At 36.0% G+C, this 20,019-nt stretch overlaps 1 protein-coding gene across 2 annotated transcripts; it reads right to left on the reverse strand.

Annotated features, from left to right (window-relative positions):
* Nucleotides 1-1,000: 1,000 nt before the first annotated feature.
* hpn (hepsin) lies at nucleotides 1,001-19,753 on the reverse strand. Of its 2 annotated transcripts, none has more exons than XM_059568442.1 (13): nucleotides 19,556-19,753; nucleotides 18,733-18,835; nucleotides 14,448-14,549; nucleotides 14,321-14,362; nucleotides 13,541-13,670; nucleotides 13,304-13,420; nucleotides 13,092-13,132; nucleotides 12,846-13,011; nucleotides 7,979-8,175; nucleotides 7,137-7,232; nucleotides 1,784-1,926; nucleotides 1,488-1,652; nucleotides 1,001-1,406 (listed from the first exon to the last, which is right to left on the reverse strand). In XM_059568442.1, exons 2-13 carry the CDS (start codon nucleotides 18,749-18,751, stop codon nucleotides 1,353-1,355), a joined length of 1,272 nt encoding a protein of 423 aa, XP_059424425.1. In that variant the 5' UTR covers nucleotides 18,752-18,835; nucleotides 19,556-19,753; the 3' UTR covers nucleotides 1,001-1,352. The 2 variants fall into 2 exon arrangements, with proteins under 2 accessions (XP_059424425.1, XP_059424424.1); XM_059568441.1 differs by having other exon boundaries at nucleotides 19,550-19,753.
* Between the last annotated feature and the right edge of the window lie 266 nt (nucleotides 19,754-20,019).

Here is a 20,019-nt window from a genome sequence, read left to right on the forward strand (position 1 = left end):
GTAGTAGTAGTCATAATAATAATAAACCAATCAAGCAAAGCTCCACACAGTTTTTGGTATATATACATTTTATATTTTTTAAGAAAAAAGAAGAGAAAAAAATGCATTACATGTAAAATACATGAAAGTGAGGTTTTCATTAAATATTTTCAAATGTCACTGTTCTGGCCATTTCAATTTATAAAACCTATTGAAGTACACATTTAATCATGGCACATTTCACAAAGGCCTGTATTATTCTGTAAAATCCTTCTTATAAGTTCATGTACTACAGATTTGACATTAATAAACAAAATTGAGATAAATACCATAGATTGATCGAACGTTGAGAGTCCTTGTCAGATAAGGATTGTGCTTAAAACAAAATGTATTTTTTGTGTATGTTGCTGTCTGGAGTCTATATTACGTCTTTTAATATAGCATTATATTATTTAAATTAACATACTTTTTTTTTTACAGGTAAATTAATAAAGTGTTCGCAGTCTAAGCTGAATATGACAATACATTTAATTTGTTTTTCTACCATCCATTCTGTACAAACCTGTAATAAAGCAGGATAAAAAATTCCCTATACTCTAAAAATATGAATGTTTCATTAACGTCTCTGTGTTGGGTAATAATACAGTATGTATGTATTTATGTATGAATGTATGTATGTATGTATGTGTGTGTATAAATTATATATATATATATATATATATATATATATATATATTAGTGCTTTCAAATAATTCATCTAATTGCATAATTGCATCTAAAATTAAAGTTTTTGTTTACATTGTGTGTACACTGTATATTTATTATGTATATATAAATACATACACATACAGTATATATTTAGAAACTATGTACATGTACATACATTTATATATTTATATTTTTTCATTAAATATAAATATATAAACAAAACAATTCTTAAAAAAAATACATGAATGTGTTTGTATTTATATATATAAAAAAATATACAGTGTAGACACATATTACATAAACAAAACATTTTGGATGTGATTCATCATGATTAATCGTTTGACAGCGCTAATGAGTGTTTTTTGGGTTCAGTCAATATTGCTAATTTTAATCTCATTAAACAGTATTTAGGTAGATTTTCATAAAAAAAACTGCATATTCTATGTTAATAACACGTGCTATGCTCATCAACATATTTACCCAAAGTACAGCATCAGAAATGGTTCTTGGCCTCTGTGAGTCAGATATTGTCCTTGGCAGAGGTTGATCATCACAGAACATCTGATCAACACCAGACATCTGATTTCAGACTGATCCGAGCAACACATCTGACCTCAACTGGCAACATTTCAGTCTCATATTAAACATTTTTCCACTCTGAATGGCTATGGTGTGACCGCCCTTGCCATTTTGTGCACTCCTGGGGAGTTTTCATACATCTATGGAGGCAAACATGAGAGGAAGTTTGCTTTTATGTTATGTAGATATTCTGTTGAAAGTGTGATCCATGTATCACTCACCCTCATAGCTGTGGATAGCCATGGCAGAAAGCGTGACACACGCGTGTAGACGCCAGGCTTTTTGGCCATGGCACAACCTGTGCCCCAGCTCACCACCCCCACCAAACGATAGCGGCTGGTCTTAGACAGGACATCTGCTGCTACAAAAGGACCACCGCTGTCTCCCTGACATCATATGAGAGACAGTATCTCATATCACTTCATAATTCCACACAGCCACCACATCATTACTTATGAATGTTGCCCTCTAGTGGACATGTGTTGCTCCGTCCACTGGACTGATGATCTGCAGATACCTGGCAGGAGTCGGTTCCTCCTTTCTCATAACCGGCACAGAACATGGTGGTTGTGATCTGGTTGTCATAATAATCTGGGCCATTGCACACTGCATCACTGATGATGGGCACATGGGCTTCCTGGAGGACGTTAGCTTGAGTGCCTGCAAGAAATCAAGTGACATGAAGGTAGGCGTTTGTGTGAGACTGAAACATTCCTGAAAGTCTCTAGAATCCTTAAAGCAATATTAATCATTTTTCAAACTAATGTCTACTGTTCAATTCATATCATGTTGGAATTATCATATTCAAACAGACAGTACAACCCGAAATGAAAATTGTGTCATCATTTACTCACCCTCACTTCATTCCAAATCTGTATGACTTTCTTTCTTTGGTGCAACTTAAAAGAAGTTACTTTGAAGAAAGTTGGAAAAATAAAGTCATACAGGTTTGGAATGACATAAGGATTAGTAAATGAAGTCATAATTTTAGTTCTTGGGTGCACTATGCCTTTAAAAGCATTGCAATTTGTTACAAAATAACATTACTATTATAAAAAGCAATTAATCACAGTGTGTTGCATTGTCCTTTTTTAAGGCAAGTAACTTTTGCTTTAGTTTTTCTCACTGTTGGGATATAATACATTAAAAATGTATTATTGTGTTTTTTTGTTTACTTTTGAGTGACACACATCCAGCTAACAGGAAATGTTCTCAGAACAATGCTTTTTGCAAAATTTTCTCAAAATTATGAACAAATGTTTTTGCAGTAACATTAGTAGAAACGTTTTTCAAAGTAGGTCTTTAATAACATTCTCAATATTATCTAAAAACGTTATTTATGCATCAATCATGGAACCTTTTTCCTGAAACATTATATTTTAATGTTTGTCTAACGTTTTTTTTTAAATGTTACTTGTGTCAGATTTTTCAGTCAACATTCTCATAATGTTTGCAAAATAATCATCCTTTAATGTTTTTGCTAATGCATAGCCAAGAAATTTTTTTATTTACATTTTTTTTTTTTTACTGGACTTTTTGAACATAAATAATAATAATAATAATTTTCATACCTTAATGGAATTAAGTTAAAATATGTGTTAGTTAGCTGGGAATGGATATATAACTGACCAAGACCAACTAGTTCACACATGAATCGTACCAAGAAGTTTTCCATTTGTAATTCAGTTGCAAATTGGCATTGTTTATATGCACTCCTTCTCTTGAATATGATTGTTCTGACATGGCATGAGGGCAGCCAATGTATCACATGCTGTCAATTACTACACAGACAACAATGCATGACCCTCAGTGTTTATGAGCAAACAGGAAATGTGTTTACCGCATATTAAGGCTTAGCAGGTAACTGGACAATGTCATGAATAAACATTTAAAACATGCTTAAAACAACTATATTTTATAAAATTATAAGTATCCTAACTGAAACATGCTTTTTAATAATAATAATTTTTACAACTCTTTTGCTTTAGACCATCTACAAGTGTTCAAATTTTAAAAGAAAATGTTAAGGTTACTACTGCATCCTTCTGGAGAAAAACATGCAGTGATTAATATATAGTTTATTTATAGTTATTTTTAAAGCGACAGTGTACTCTCATTATAAAATAACTTAATTATTGTTTATTTAGTTCTAACAAATAAGTTCTTGTTTAAAACTAACCAAAATATATATTTGCTTATAATTTCTACACAGGAGATATTTGTTGTTGGTTTCATTTTCTTTTTAAGTTTTAGTAATTTTATGTGCTTTTGTCATTTTTGTTATTTTTAAATAATTCTGTTTTAGATTGAATTTATATTTCATTTTTTGTAGTTTTAGGTTTTCTTCTAATATTTACAGTATATTTTACTTTATTAAACACTGTATTATTTTAAATAGCAACGTTTTTTGTTAATCTTGTGAAAAAGAAGTGAACTTCAACATACTTTAAAAAAGGAGTACTTATGGAAATATACTTAAGAAAATACATGTGAATTGAATGTAATGTTTTCAAACTCTTAATTGCATGTTATTTACAATTAGCTTATATATTAAGTGTATATTAAATGCAATTAATAAAATTTAAGAGTGCTAAAACTAATTTGACATTATACGGTGAACTTTTAATATTATATTATCTTCAACAGTTTTTTAAATATACTTAAAGATCTGTACACTAAGATAAGTACATTAGAAGTGCACATTCAATACGATTAAGCACACTTCTTTTTCACAAGTGATTACACTGGAGTAATGTGATAAGCCTGTTAGGTTTCTATCTCAAGTTAGTGTACTTGTAAGGAAAGTTGAAATTATTGTCTGATAATTGATAGCTGGTCATGCACAGAGGTGGAAAGAGTACAAAAATATTCTACTCAAGTAAAAGTACCATTACATTAATGAAATTTTACTTAAGTACAAGTAAAAGTACCAGTCTAAAAAATCAACTCAAGTAAAAGTAAAAAGTAGCTCATTTAAAATTTACTCAGAGTAAAAATTACTTAGTTACATTTTAACAGTGGGAGGGAGTCAAAAATGGGACAGGCCAATGGTGTCAAACTCAGTTCCTGGAGGGCCACAGTCCTGCACAGTTTAGATTTAACCCTAATTAAACACACCTGATCCAGCTAATCTAATCATTTAGGTTTATTTGAAAACTACATGATATGTGTGCTGGAGCAGGGTTAGAACTAAACTATGGCTATGGCCCTCCAGGAACTGAGTTTGACACCCCTGGGATAGGTCTATTAATCTCAAACTAGTTTTTAATTAAAGGAATCAGTTATTTAGAATAATAAAACATTTGGGCTGTTACCAGGCAAATCAGTATCAACAAACTCATCTTTTCAATACAGAGGAAATGCAAAAGCTTCATCGGACGTGGCATTTAGATGTATTTACACACTGTTTAGTGCAGGACAAGAATGCATTTAACCTGCAGTTACAAATGCATGAATAATGTTTAGATATACAAGACATAAAATTTTGAATACTCATTTGAAATGATAAGAAATTAATTATTTAAAAAAAAATCAAAAGATACTTTAAATGTGAAATTAAAATGGCCAGTATGTGTCAGCAAGTCACTGTTAATAAGTAAGTCATTGCGATTGAACCAAATCATTTAAACAGTTGATTCATTCAGAAACGAAACACTGTCATGTTGCTCAGAGATGCAAAATTTTGCTTTGGTGGCTGTGTTTGGAATAAATTTTTGTTGTAGAAATAGAGCAAAAACCGGCAATATGGTGTCTAAAACGCAAGTCTCTTAGTTTACTGTCCTGTTGTAAAAAAGAAAAAGAAAAAAAAAAATATATATATATATATATATATATCAGTGGTGGCTGCTGGTCTTTCAAAGAGGGGAAGCTCATTTTCGGCCTACATTATAACCCTCTGATGGTCTTCATTTGTAGTGACACTCGGGGTCTTTTTGACCCCAGACAATAACATTTCATTTTGTAATAGTAAAATATTTACATTTTTTACAAATATAATTTTACTCTGTTCATTTATGTTTTTACTAAACTTTGTACAGTTTTTGGAGGATTTAAATATTTTACATTTCTATAAATAAATAAATATTTATTTAAATAGGCTTTTTTTTTTTACAAAAAAAAGAAAAAAGCATTTCAGGTAAAATTCACTTCATAAAAGACCCAGATTTCTAACTTTCATACATGGGGATACCATGGATAATTTTACAAGGTTTAATGTAAGATTTTTGCCCGTTTTTGGGGAAATTCAGTTTAAAAATTGTAATAAATCACTTTAACCACTAGATGTCTATAGTGTGTGTGTGTGTGTGTGTGTGTGTGAGCGCACATTTTCAATCTGTCTTAGTTACCAATTCAATTTTGTGGTGGTTCTGCATTTTACAAATATCGAGAAATATTGCCGCAGTTTGTCTTTCGAATACACTTGAGAAATCCGCGATCATGGGACTGAGCGTGAAACAGCTTCACCGACTTCTTATCGTGCAGACCGCTGTCAGTCAAAAGGAGATCGACAGATCCTCCAATCATCACGCGGAAGCCCAGTCTTCATTCACCTCCAGAGACGCTGAGCGTCCGTGGGCGGGACATAATCGCAGCATTTATCCAATGACCGTCTAGCTTCGGAGCACTGAAAAAAACTGTTCAAAGCAGCCCCATTGAAGTCAATGGACGCTCGGCTTCAACAGGGAAATGCACTGTGACGCTACGGGAATGTATGAGAAGAAAATCGAGTCAGCCGACATGTAGCTGATTAACACAATACATAAAATACATAATACACAATAGTACATATTTGACCGTTGGTTTTTTTTTTTACATTAGAGGGGAAGCTGAGCTTCCCTTGCAGTCTTAAAGAAATCCCCACTGATCTATATCTATCTATCTATCTATATATATATATATATATATATGTGTGTGTGTGTGTGTGTGTGTGTGTGTGTGTGTGTGTGTGATTATGATTTTTAGAGGAAAAGACAGCATTCTTTGTGTGATTTTGATTCTAAATTATTTTGATTGATTTAATTCTAAATGCATTTCAACAGACTGAATCACACAGTGAAAGAACACTCTAAATGCGCACGTACATCATTAAAACAACAATTATGATATTATCGCAGACGATATATATCGCACACTCCGCACCAGTCTTTTTGGCTAATTTGTGCAAAACCTCTTGCTAAAATGTCAAAGCATCATTTTAACCACCAATTCAATGACGCAATTATTTAGCTCACCTCTATATGCTTACGTGGGGTTGATGTCTTGTCGAGATTTTATAAACTGCTAGTTTGGTCTCCCTAGGCAAGCCCAGCATACACAGCATAATAGAGTATAAATATGGGCAGGGGTTCACTTCATTTCCTTGAGTTCAACTTCAGAATATGACGGGGTTTCGTTTTCAGCGGTGTCTGCACCACTAACGCCTGTTTTGTCCGTCTGCATCTTTCTTGTGATTTTAGCGCCAGTTTGCCCTCCTGCCCATTATTTACTGACATAGCTTCCAGGGAGCGATTTTTTTTTACTCAGTAATTAATGTGTTTTAAAATGTAGCGAAGTACAATACTTCAAACAAAATATACTTAAGTAAAAGTAAAATTACAGATAAAAAAAAATACTTAAAAAAGTAGAAGTACACAAAAAAGCTACTCAATTACAGTAACGCGAGTAAATGTAATTCGTTACTTTCCACCTCATGCATGCGGTACATTCAAGTACAACAACTCACTCAGATCACTGACTCAAAGGTCAAAGCCAGACAGACAGACAGACAAACACACAAGAGAGTCTCCAGTTCCAGGTAAAGAGATGATAAACACAGGAATGCAGCACTTCAGTGACCTTTGATTAAAGACACAGAATAAGACATTACTCACCGTAATACTCCACATTACCCCAGCCGGTTACTGTACCCATCTGGCCATCCGCCAAACGCTGGCCGTAAGTAGGAAGACACACCGGTTGGATATAATCTAAAACACCAAAACAAAAAATGTGAGCTAAGAGGAAAACACACATAGTCAAACGCAATTTTTTGAAAGTACACTAGAGGGAACAAAAGGTGATTTTTAGCTTCTCACACTCAATTTCCTCTGATTTACAATGAGACACAAATGCATTTCATAATAAAATCCATCATATTTCCACAACATTCTGATAAATGGTAACAGAAAACTCTGGATATGAGGAAAAGCTTTGTCCTTCTGGAAAATTTTGCCAGTTTCCACCCAAGGCACCTTGGAAATAGAGGAGCTTTGTTCTCAGGATGAGCAACCTGAGACCGGAGTGAGGTTTTACTACAATGCTATGTTCAGTCAGACAGACCTGTAACATACCAGTACCTAAAGAAAAACACCTCAAAACAGACTCTGATTAAACTGCTGCCAGCAAAGACTTGTCCTTGTTACACAGAGCCTTTTCCTTTGTGAATGCATTCCTTCATGAACATACCTTTTTGTATTTAAATGCTTTGAAACACAGCACAGAAGCAAAAAAAAAAAAAAACCTTTTTACAGTAAGTAACATTTAAAAGATACTGTTATTCAGAGAAATAACATCAAACGTTTCCAGTAATCTTTCTGTCCAAACTGAAGGCAAATATGCATAATCACAGCCAATCTGAACACGTGTGATGTTTACAATGCATCTCAATTGACCAGGATTTTGGCCAATGAAATTGTATTGTGGGTGGCACTACCTATTTCCTGGAGGAACTCACCAGTGAACTGCAGAGGTTTTGTCAGAGCCAGGACTGCTATGTCACGACTGTTGTCATCAATGTTGGCGTCGACAAAGGGCAGGTAGCTGCTGTGGTAGACAACCGTCTTCACCTCAGCGATCACAATGTTCTTACGGATGGGAGTGTTGTAGATCGATCCCATCAGAACCCGCCAGCGTGACACATGGCGATACCTCCTGACGATACAGGCAGCAAATCAGCGTATTAGAATGATTTATGAAGGATCATGTGACACTGAAGACTGGAGTAATGCATCACAGGAAAAAAATATTTTTAAAATATATTAAAATAGAAAACTATTATCTTAATTGTAATAAAAATATTACTGTTTTTACTGTATTCTTGATTAAATAAATGCAACCTTGATGAGCATAATAAAATAAATATTATTGACCCAAAACTTTTCCAAGGTGCCATACAGTTTTGTAAACTGTGTGTTGCATGTTTTGCAAAATAATAAAATTTCTCTGAATGTCAGTATAAAACAGCAAAACCCTCCTTGTCTGGAGGCCCAGTCTCAGCCTCAGATGTCACGCCCATGGACCGTTGGCTGAATGTCTGATGCATATAGGACACAAAAGTGGAAACATTTCAGAAGTGTCGGAGTCATCATCATCTACGGACACTCTTTGCTACACTTTAACATCTTGCTTGGACAACTTTTGCCCACTGTTGTCTAGACCAGCACGCACCGCCCCATCTGCCCCCTGGCTGTCCGAGGTTCTCCGTGAACATCACTCTAAACTCAGGGCTGCAGAGAGGAAATGGCAGAAATCAAGAAACTCTACCGACCTCAGTGTGTATCAGTCTCTCCTCTCTTCCTTCTCTGCAAATGTCTTCATGGCTAAAACATCCTACTACCACAAAAAAATAAACAACTGTTGTGACGCTCGGACACTCTTCAAGACTTTCTCTTCTCTTCTTAATCCGCCGCCACCACCTCCTCCATCGACTCTTACAGCGGACGACTTTGCAGCTTTCACAAATAAGACAAGATCCATCAGTGACCAATTCTCCACACCGCAGACTGAGGACAACTTCACAATGACCGACGCACACTCTTTCTCCTCCTTCTCCCCACTCTCAGAGATGGACGTCTCCAAACTTCTCCTGTCCAATCATCCTACTACTTGTCCACTTGATCCGATCCCCACTCACCTCCTTCAAGCCATCTCTTCTTCAGTCATACCTTCGCTTACTCACATTTTGAGCGCACATTTTCAATCTGTCTTAGTTACCAATTCAATTTTGTGGTGGTTCTGTATTTTACAAATATCGAGAAATATTGCCGCAGTTTGTCTTTCGAATACACTTGAGAAATCCGCGATCATGGGACTGAGCGTGAAACAGCTTCACCGACTTCTTATCGTGCAGACCGCTGTCAGTCAAAAGGAGATCGACAGATCCTCCAATCATCACGCGGAAGCCCAGTCTTCATTCACCTCCAGAGACGCTGAGCGTCCGTGGGCGGGACATAATCGCAGCATTTATCCAATGACCGTCTAGCTTCGGAGCACTGAAAAAAACTGTTCAAAGCAGCCCCATTGAAGTCAATGGACGCTCGGCTTCAACAGGGAAATGCACTGTGACGCTACGGGAATGTATGAGAAGAAAATCGAGTCAGCCGACATGTAGCTGATTAACACAATACATAATACACAATAGTACATATTTGACCGTTGTTTTTTTTTTTTTACATTAGAGGGGAAGCTGAGCTTCCCTTGCAGTCTTAAAGAAATCCCCACTGATCTATATCTATCTATATATATATATATATATATATATATATATATATATATATATATATATCTATCTATCTATATATATATATATATATATATATATATATATATGTATGTGTGTGTGTGTGTGTGTGTGTGTGTGTGTGTGTGTGATTATGATTTTTAGAGGAAAAGACAGCATTCTTTGTGTGATTTTGATTCTAAATTATTTTGATTGATTTAATTCTAAATGCATTTCAACAGACTGAATCACACAGTGAAAGAACACTCTAAATGCGCGCGTACATCATTAAAACAACAATTATGATATTATCGCAGACGATATATATCGCACACTCCGCACCAGTCTTTTTGGCTAATTTGTGCAAAACCTCTTGCTAAAATGTCAAAGTCTCTTGCATCTGCCCCCTGGCTGTCCGAGGTTCTCCGTGAACATCGCTCTAAACTCAGGGCTGCAGAGAGGAAATGGAAATGGAAATCAGTCTCTCCTCTCTTCCTTCTCTGCAAATGTCTTCATGGCTAAAACATCCTACTACCACAAAAAAATAAACAACTGTTGTGACGCTCGGACACTCTTCAAGACTTTCTCTTCTCTTCTTAATCCGCCGCCACCACCTCCTCCATCAACTCTTACAGCGGACGACTTTGCAGCTTTCTTCACAAATAAGACAAGATCCATCAGTGACCAATTCTCCACACCGCAGACTGAGGACAACTTCACAATGACAGACGCACACTCTTGCTCCTCCTTCTCCCCACTCTCAGAGATGGACGTCTCCAAACTTCTCCTGTCCAATCATCCTACTACTTGTCCACTTGATCCGATCCCCACTCACCTCCTTCAAGCCATCTCTTCTTCAGTCATACCTTCGCTTACTCACATTATCAACTCCTCTCTTCACTCTGGAACATTTCCCTCAGCATTCAAGCAGGCTCGGGTAAGCCCACTGCTCAAGAAACCATCTCTAAATCCAGCGCTTCTTGAAAACTACAGACCGGTATCCCTTCTTCCATTCATTGCAAAGACACTTGAGCGAGGTGTGTTCAACCAGCTTTCTATGTTCCTTGTACAGAACAACCTCCTGGACAGCAACCAATCTGACTTCAAAAGTGGCAACTCAACTGAGACTGCTCTGCTCTTGGTTAACGAAGCCCTGCGACTAGCAAGAGCAAAATCCTTCAAAATCCTCGGTACTCATCTTACTGGACCTGTCTGCTGCTTTTGACACTGTTAATCACCAGATTCTCCTGTCCACCCTCAGAAAGATGGGCATCTCTGGAACTGCACTCCTGTGGGTTAAGTCCTACCTCTCTGACAGATCCTTCAGTTTGTCTTGGAGGGATGATGTTTCAAAGTCCCACCACCTTGCTACTGGGGTTCCTCAAGGCTCAGTACTTGGACCACTTCTCTTCTCCATCTACATGACATCATTAGGATCTGTCATTCAGAAGCATGGCTTTTCTTATCACTGCTACGTTGATGACACCCAACTCCACTTCTCATTCCAGCCAGATGACCCGACGGTAGATGCTCGCATTTCAGCCTGTCTGAGTGACATTTCTAGCTGGATGAATGACCATCACCTTCAGCTTAACCTTACGAAGACAGAACTCCTGGTGATTCCAGCTAACCCATTGCTTCATCACTTCTCTATTCATGGGCTCATCAACCATTACTCCTTCTAGGACAGCCAGAAACCTAGGAGTTGTGATGGATCATCAGTTAAGCTTCACAGACCACATTGCTACAACGACCCGGTCCTAAAGGTTTGCCTTATACAACATTAGGAAGATTAGATCCGAGCAAGCAACCCAACTTGTCCAAGCTCTTGTTCTCTCCAGACTGGACTATTGTAATGCTCTCCTGGCGGGCCTTCCTGCATGTACTGTCAAGCCTCTGCAGTTGATCCAGAATGCAGCAGCGAGGGATGTCTTCAATGAGCTGAAAAAAGCTCACGTTACTCCTCTCCTCATCAGGTTACACTGGCTACCAGTAGCCGCTCGCATCAAATTCAAGGTACTGATGCTTGCCTACAAGACGACCACTGGCGCGGCACCAACTTACCTAAACTCACTGGTTAAATCTTATGTCCCCTCCAGAAGTTTGCGCTCTGCAAGTGAACGACGCCTTGTGGTGCCATCCAAAGAAGTTCAAAATCACTCTCACGGACCTTTTCCTGGACTGTGCCCAGCTGGTGGAATGACCTCCCAATCTCAATTCGTACAGCTTAGTCTTTACTCATTTTCAAGAAAAATCTAAAGACTCATCTTTTTCGCCTGCACTTAACCAACTAACACTAGCACTTTTCATTTTCTTGTTTTTTCATTTATTAAAAAAAAAAAAAAAACTGGCCATATGTTCTATACTAGACTAATTGAGACTTGTCATTGCACTTGTATACTGTAGTTGTTCTCTTGTTGACCTGACTGCTTCTATTGTTCTCATTTGTAAGTCGCTTTGGATAAAAGCGTCTGCTAAATGATTAAATGTAAATGTAAATGTAAATGTAAATGTAAAGGTGTTTTAAGTGATGTTTTTAAATACTGTAAAATGCCACTTCACATCTAACAACTGAAATTGCTTAAAGCGTCGAAAGTTTTTTTTTTTTTTTTTTTTTTTAATTTTATAATAAAGCGAAACTAGTAAGTTTTAGCTTGGTTCTAGATGCTAACATGTTTCTTACATGTTTTAGCGTATTTGCTAAAATAAATCAAGATGTTGCTAGCTGGTTTTTAGCATGTATTACCATGTGGCTAACATACTGAACTGTTTTAACACATTTCTAGCACGATTTAACATGTTGATAGCATGTTTTAACGCATCGCTAGCATGATTCTCACATGGTTTAACAAACTGCTAACATTTTTACCATATTTTCTAACTTATTTTAAACCACTGCTAGTATGATTTATCACACTGTTAACAAGATATAACATTTTAGTTGTGTCCCACATGAAGTAGGTTTCAGTACACCACCATCTAGTCTATGAATTATATAATTGTTATTCTGTCACTCAATATCAGAGTAGCCTCCATTACATCATTAAGTTGATAGCATGTTTCTAGAATGTTTTAAAGATAGTACTAAAAAAGTGTCACTCACTCAGGAAAGCAGTGTGCGGCACTGATGATCCAGCGATCTGAAATGATGGATCCACCACACTGATGAACTCCATCATACTGTAGGCTGACCTGCCATGGCCACGAACCCTGGCGGGCATCCACTCCCCCCACGATCCGCTCCTCAGGCAGCATACGACGACCACAGTCTATGGTAATGGAGAGAGAACAAATCATGTTTTTGCAGTGCACATATTCAATAGACTGCAAATATGCTAGTTGCACTTACCCTGACAAATCACCTCAAGTATCTGACCTTTGTCACATTTACTGAAACAGAAATGAATCATTAGAATGTTTTAGAGAGGTTAACAAAAATAAATCATATGATCAAATGATTTTATAATCTATTCTAAAGGTCATCTAATATGTTGATGGCCTTGATGACCATTCAGAATTAGTCCATGTTGCATAGATTCAGTTTAAATGTATTTAACTTACCAAGGATAAAGGGCTGTTTTTATCTTCTTCCCATAAGTTAACTCACTCTCTTTTATACAGAAGAAATCTCGGTCGCCACCATTATCAGGAGCACACGTCACTGAGTAATTCACTGCTCTGAATAGAGAGTAACAAGCAAATCAAGACATGTCTGAAATAATGATGAATTCCAGTCATTTTTTTAAATCTACATTTCTCAGTTAGCTGTGAGCCTGGTGCGTGTCGTGTGTTTGTTACCTGACGAAGCCCATCTCTTCACAGCTGATGTTGGCGATGAGCTGGTTGGCGCTGGATGAGCAGACATGTTTCCACCTCCACTGGGTGGAGTCAAACACTCGCAGCCTCTGGTCTGCTGCGCTCACCTGTACTGCAGGACATGATCAACACAGTGAGAATGTTCATACTGTTATTGATGACACAGTGTACTCTCTATGTTGCATGGGAATACAGTACACAAGCAGAATGCACTGTGCTGAATACTGCATGATACAATGCAATGTGCTCAACTTCCATCTCCACTGTGTTGGAAAATGTAAAATGCTAATTAATGATTTTATTTCTGAGATTATAACTGGATGCCATTTGTTGAATTATGCATGCAACAAATATATGCATATATTTATAGTAAAGTATTTGCACATAAATTAGTATTATAACTCAAATTTATACATTTGAGTACAAGATTTATACATAGATTTTTTTTATTATTAATAAATCTATCTATCTATCTATCTATCTATCTATCTATCTATCTATCTATCTATCTATCTATCTATCTATCTATCTATCTATCTATCTATCTATCTAACTAGATAGCTGTCTGGCTGTCTGTATGTATGTGTATATAAATGCAGCTTTAAAACGTGTATAGGTTTATATATATATATATATATATATATATATATATATATATATATATATATATATATATATATATACATTATTGTATGTATATATATATATATATATATATACATTATTGTATGTATGTATATATTACAAATGAACAATGCTTACCATCAAATAATCCAGTATCTTCTGTTGTTCTGAGATATGTTACTGAAAAACAAACACAGAAATCAAGTGTAAAGTGTCTCTGAAGTGGCTGCAGTATTCCATTAAATCAGCAAGCAGAAAGTCTCACCAAGGGCCCAAATGGCTGCTCCTAGCCCTCCAAGTACGATCAAGATCAGAGCTACCGCAGCGGCCACCCGACACCGGCTGAAGATACTCATCCCTGGGCCTCCTGTAGGGCAGAAACCCAGACAAAGCGTATGCTTAAAGAAGTAATGTAAAATTTTGTGAAGTTTACAATACATGCCTGTGCGCAAACACATAAATCATGACAGAGCTGATGAAAAGAACAGAACCATGAACAAGATCAATAGTCCAAAGTCATCAATTCCTCACTGCTAAAGTAAACGTGGGACTTCATCTCAGTGCCATGATCAGCTCTCTCTCCACACATACACACATGTATAGTAAGGTGTACATAGGTGTAATGGCTTTTATACTGTACAAACCGTATTTTCTATCGCCTACACCAACTCTACACCTAAACCTACCCCTAACAGGAAACTTTGTGCATTTTACTTTCTCAAAAAACTCATTCTGTATGATTTTTAACCTTTTGTACCCAAGGGGACCTCAATTTAGGACCACACCGTTACACGAGTCCCCATGAGTCTGTTTGTATTCAGGTTTAAGTCTCCTCAAGGATATATAAACCTATACACACAAACACACACACACCGAGAGAGAGAGAAACCAGTGTCAGAATGTTCCCAGGGATGTAACCATGTCAGTGGTAAGTAATCAATGCCACAAAGACAATCATATCCAGACCTGCATGCACTGTGCAGTCACCACAGATACTGTTTACAAGCATTTCATTCTACTAGGACCAGTATTGCTCATTCATAATGATTATCATACTAGATAAAACACATACATACACATAGGAGCTTGTGCAGAAGCTCTGGTGTGATGATTAACAGTCGGCCCATGTGACATCAGACGGCTGCAGAGACTGTGCTGTCTGATAAGCCCAGAGCAAACAAACACACAAAACAGGTTGCTGCAGCTCTGCATCAGGACTGAACGCACAAGCCTTTGGGTCATAGGAACATATTACGCAGAAACATCTATTTACAGTATTTAAAGGCGCTTATGATCCTCATGACCCAAAAAAGCACACACAAAAAAAAGAAAAGAAAAAAAGGGAAATCTGTAAATCCCTAAAGGTTTTAAATAACTCTGTCTACCCAAAAATTCCGTCATCATTCTTTCTTCCGTGGAAGACAAAATAATATATTTTGAAGAGCATTTCGGCTCCCATTGACTTCCATAGTATGGATAGAAAACAACCTGGAAGTCAACAGAACCTGGAAGGGTTTGATTACCTGATTTCTTCTTTTGTCTTCCACAGAAGAAAGAAACTCATACAGGTCTGGAATGACATACTCAATGAATAAATGATGACATAATCTTCATTTTTGGGTTGATTGTCCTTCAAGGAATGATGTGTGATGTGTTTGCTGGGAAATTTGTTCATGCCGGAACTCAATGATTCATGCTCTCAGAAGTTCTGAAGGAATCGCAGGTCATGATCGCAGATGAATAACATGGAAAGAGATGTTAGACCAAAATTTCTCACATGATGAGAAAAATGGTGGTGGGCTGCTGTTTTCCCTTTCGCTGAATTTAATTGTAAATGAATGATGCTGAAAATTCAGGTTTCAATTAGATTTTTAGATTACATTTTTTTTTAGAAATTAAATATGCTGTAAGGTCTATAATGTAGAAAACCAGCTGTCTGTGTGATTTACACTATGAAGCCGCATTCCAGAGAGCATGTTATAATACAACTAATTTTATTAGCTAGAATAAAGGTTGGAAGGAAACTATCTGAGAACTTGTTGCAGTTCTATTTGTGAAATGTCTTGGTCATTGAAGCAAGCTGTTAAACAATGAGCATGAAACATATCAGAGAGTATCAAGTGCTGAGACTATTCATACTGTATCTCACCTTGACTCTCAAATGACTGCGATGTTTCGTACAAGCCCAGCTTTGAACAGTTACATTAGAGGTCAGAACAAAACTGAAACAGTGTGATGTTTTCCTGTTTGCTACCTCTGGTTTCATTCCTGAGGATTTCCCCACTGCCTCAGACCGTTTCTACAGCTCCTGCCATGGCCCATTTGACAGCAGAACAAGAAGTACTTTTGTCTGAGTGGGGGTCTGTATGAGACAGAGCTGCTCTCTCTCTCTCTTACTCAAGATGGTCATACCTGGATGATTCAAGTTTTGAAGCCAAAAAAAAAAAAAAACGGCCTTTAGCTCACAGCTCTAAAACGCCCTCTACAATGAAACACATCCATGAGAACATTCTTTTAAAATGCTCAATTGCTAATCTACATCAAGCAAGCAGCATTTATGAAAAAATAGAAATAATACAAGGAAAAAAAAACGTTATACTGTACATACATAATGTATAATCCACAATGGCCTTAAAAGGTTCTTAAATCAGAGCATAAAGTGAAGTGTTTTTAAACAGTGAAGGTTATCTTCATATTTATGCAATGGAGAGTGGTTGGCTAAAACTATAACCATTAAAAAAAAACTTTATTAAAATAAAGGTTCAGCTTTCCAAGAGTTCCCAACCTTAATTTATTCCTGATTTCTTATCCATTTAGCCAAGGGCTTAGAATTTGTCCCTAACATGTCCCTGCCAATATCCAGCAATAATCATTTTGATCAAACAATTAAATATGTATATGGATATGTAATCACTGTTTTTGTAATTTCGGCCATAATACCATTGATATCACCAGAGAAGTTAAAGTTTATTGCTAAATTAATGTTGTTGCACTGTTTTGTGTTCAGCTGCTTCTCCCATTTGCTCTTTTTACATTGACTATCATTCTAGACTAATAAAATAAAAAACAACGATTTCTCAAATATTTGTAACAGTATATACTGATAAACTGAACATTCACTTCAATGTATGAGGTGACTGGATAGAAAAGAAAAGGTAAGTGCTAGTATTCTAAATATAGTGAATTAAACTACAAACTAATGCACAGTGTTTCCATCTAACATGTATTCTGAGATGCAGTTCGCCATATTTAGTTTTTTTCCCTAGTTAGCAGAAACCTGATACTTCTGAATATTTTCGTAATTTTGCGCCGGATGTTATCTTTGGAATGGAAAAAGTTATATTTTATTTGTAAACCTCATACTTCTCTCACTTATTTCAGGTAATGCGATAAAATTAGCAAGCTAAGCCAGCAGTACACTGAATAAAATGATAACTAAATTTAGGTAAGGTAAGTAGTTAGCCAACTAAATTTGTTTATTAAGTTAATAAACTATATATATATATATATATATATATATATATATATATATAGTGATGGGTGAAATAACTCTAAATCAGTAAAATGACAAAATTATTTAGTGATATGAAGAGCACCAATCATATTCCTAATCAATTGATTTAGGGACTTCGGAGCAGGTTCATGAATCATGTGATTTAGATCGTAACTTCTTAGTGGGTTCTCTAATTATTTTGCTTTCTCGCTCCAAAGTCCTGATCTGAAATGATGGTTCGCAAATCATTATTCAGATCAAGACTTCGTAGCACGGATCGCAAATCATTTGCATTAGCCTATATCCGACCTTCAGAGTGGGTTCTAGAATCATTCCGCATTTCCTTATACTGTACTTGTCTAGATCAACTTTGAATCCAGATTTTTGTTTATGCATGTGACATTCATTTAGCAGGAAACAAATGAAATTATTTATATTTTCCTATATTGTCTTTTGGGTACTCAAACAATCCAAAGTAAAATAATCATTAAAACCGAAAGAATTCAAAATGAGATTGAATGAACAGAGAAAACCTGAAAAACCTGACCAAAATTACTCCATGTTGTACAATGCCAAACAAGTGAACGACATCTTCCTCAGATGAGTAACAAAAACAGCAACTCACTATAGTTATGTCCATCCAAGTTTTTTGTGAAATTTGAATTAAGTAACTATTCTGTTGGTTGTCCTCTTTAGTTTCCAAAGTTGGACATTGTGATGGGTGATGGGTTATGATTTAGACTGTAGAATTTAGCAGAGTCCCTACCAATATCCAGCAACTACTAAAAATGACCCTAGCAACAATTTTGATCAAGCAATGATGTCTGTTGTCTGCCTTTATGTCCCCACCTATGCCAAAATCATACCTGCACCCTTGTATTTAACTTTCTGTTCTGTATGGCACGTCACGTCATGTCTTGACACCTTTTGGCCTTTTGTCAAAGTAATACAAAGATCCAGATTGACCAAAACAAATCGAGTACATGACCCATCACTGTTAATCTTTAACCTGACAGTCATCTCATGTCAAAAAGGAGACAAATAGCTCAGTACTCACCGATCTTCTTCTCTGGCATCTTTATCCAAAACAGAAAACTGAAAAATAAGCTTGAAACGGATTCCAATGATTCCTCCTCAAAACCTTTGTTGCTTCTTCAAACCTGAAAATGTTGAGGAAAATACTTAGAAAAAGTAGTCCGACCGCTGTCATGGACAAAGATGGGTTGAGCAAGTTAAATAAACCAAAGGGCAAACTGAGAAAAAAAACGGAGTTACAGTCTGTGCTGTTATTAACAATCACTGTAAAAATATAAACTAAACTTAATAGAAACGAAACTTAATAAAACTTAATACAAACACAAACTCATTTTGTTGCCCTAAATTTAATTTGTGCTTTCATTTATGTCCTTGATACTAACTTTTACTTTTTTTATTATTGTTATTATTAATAATTAAATTAAAAATGGTTGACACATAATGCATTTATTACCGTGATTTGTAACTTTAAATGTGGTTTAATGACTTTAAAATTAAATTGTTCTGTAACTTTTGTTAAGCTACATATTAACTTTTTTCCCAAGTACTCACATTTATTTTAACTTTATTATTATCACTATTATTAAACATAGGTTAAAAGTGAAAAAAGTTACATGCAGTAAAAAAATAAAATAAAAAATAAAAAAATTAAAGAAAGAAAAATTCAATATAACAAATTCTGTCCTGATTGCCCGTTACATAAGGTGAAAAATTTCTGGAAAAATAAATGATCTCATAAGTAATCGATGGTAATATTATTATATGGATAGAAATGATCGTAATATTCGTTTACTTCCAGTTTCATCAATACTCTTAATAGTTCAAACTTAAGTTCTCACCTTTACCTCTCCGCTTCAGGTTCTGGGATAAACTCTTGAATAAGAAACAAAGAGGTGAAGAAGTAAATCAGTGGTTTCTTCAAGATATTCGTGCTGACATTTCACTTTCCCCGGAGTCCTTCGCTCTTTTCTTGTGTGTTAAATGAAGCTATTCTCTGGCTGGCAGGACAGCTCTTCTCCTCACTTCACTCTCTCTGCTGTTCGCTGGAGTGGAAACCTCCCTCTTCCGGTCAGCAGAGAGTCTCAGGAGAGCGCAGGTGAATCCCCTTCAGCAGGAGCTTATCTGATGAAGCACTCATGAGCAACAAGACTGCGAGATACATGATGCATTGTATGCTTTTTATAGATTTATAAATCAGTCAAAACCATACAATGAATAAAATAAATTCATACCATGAATAAAGAATATCCTTATTATAAAATTCTCAAAATCTTATTAAAAGTTAATAATATCTATAATATATCATTCA

This window comes from Carassius carassius, chromosome 15, assembly GCF_963082965.1.
Source record: "Carassius carassius chromosome 15, fCarCar2.1, whole genome shotgun sequence".
Classification (NCBI taxonomy): Eukaryota; Metazoa; Chordata; class Actinopteri; order Cypriniformes; family Cyprinidae; genus Carassius; species Carassius carassius.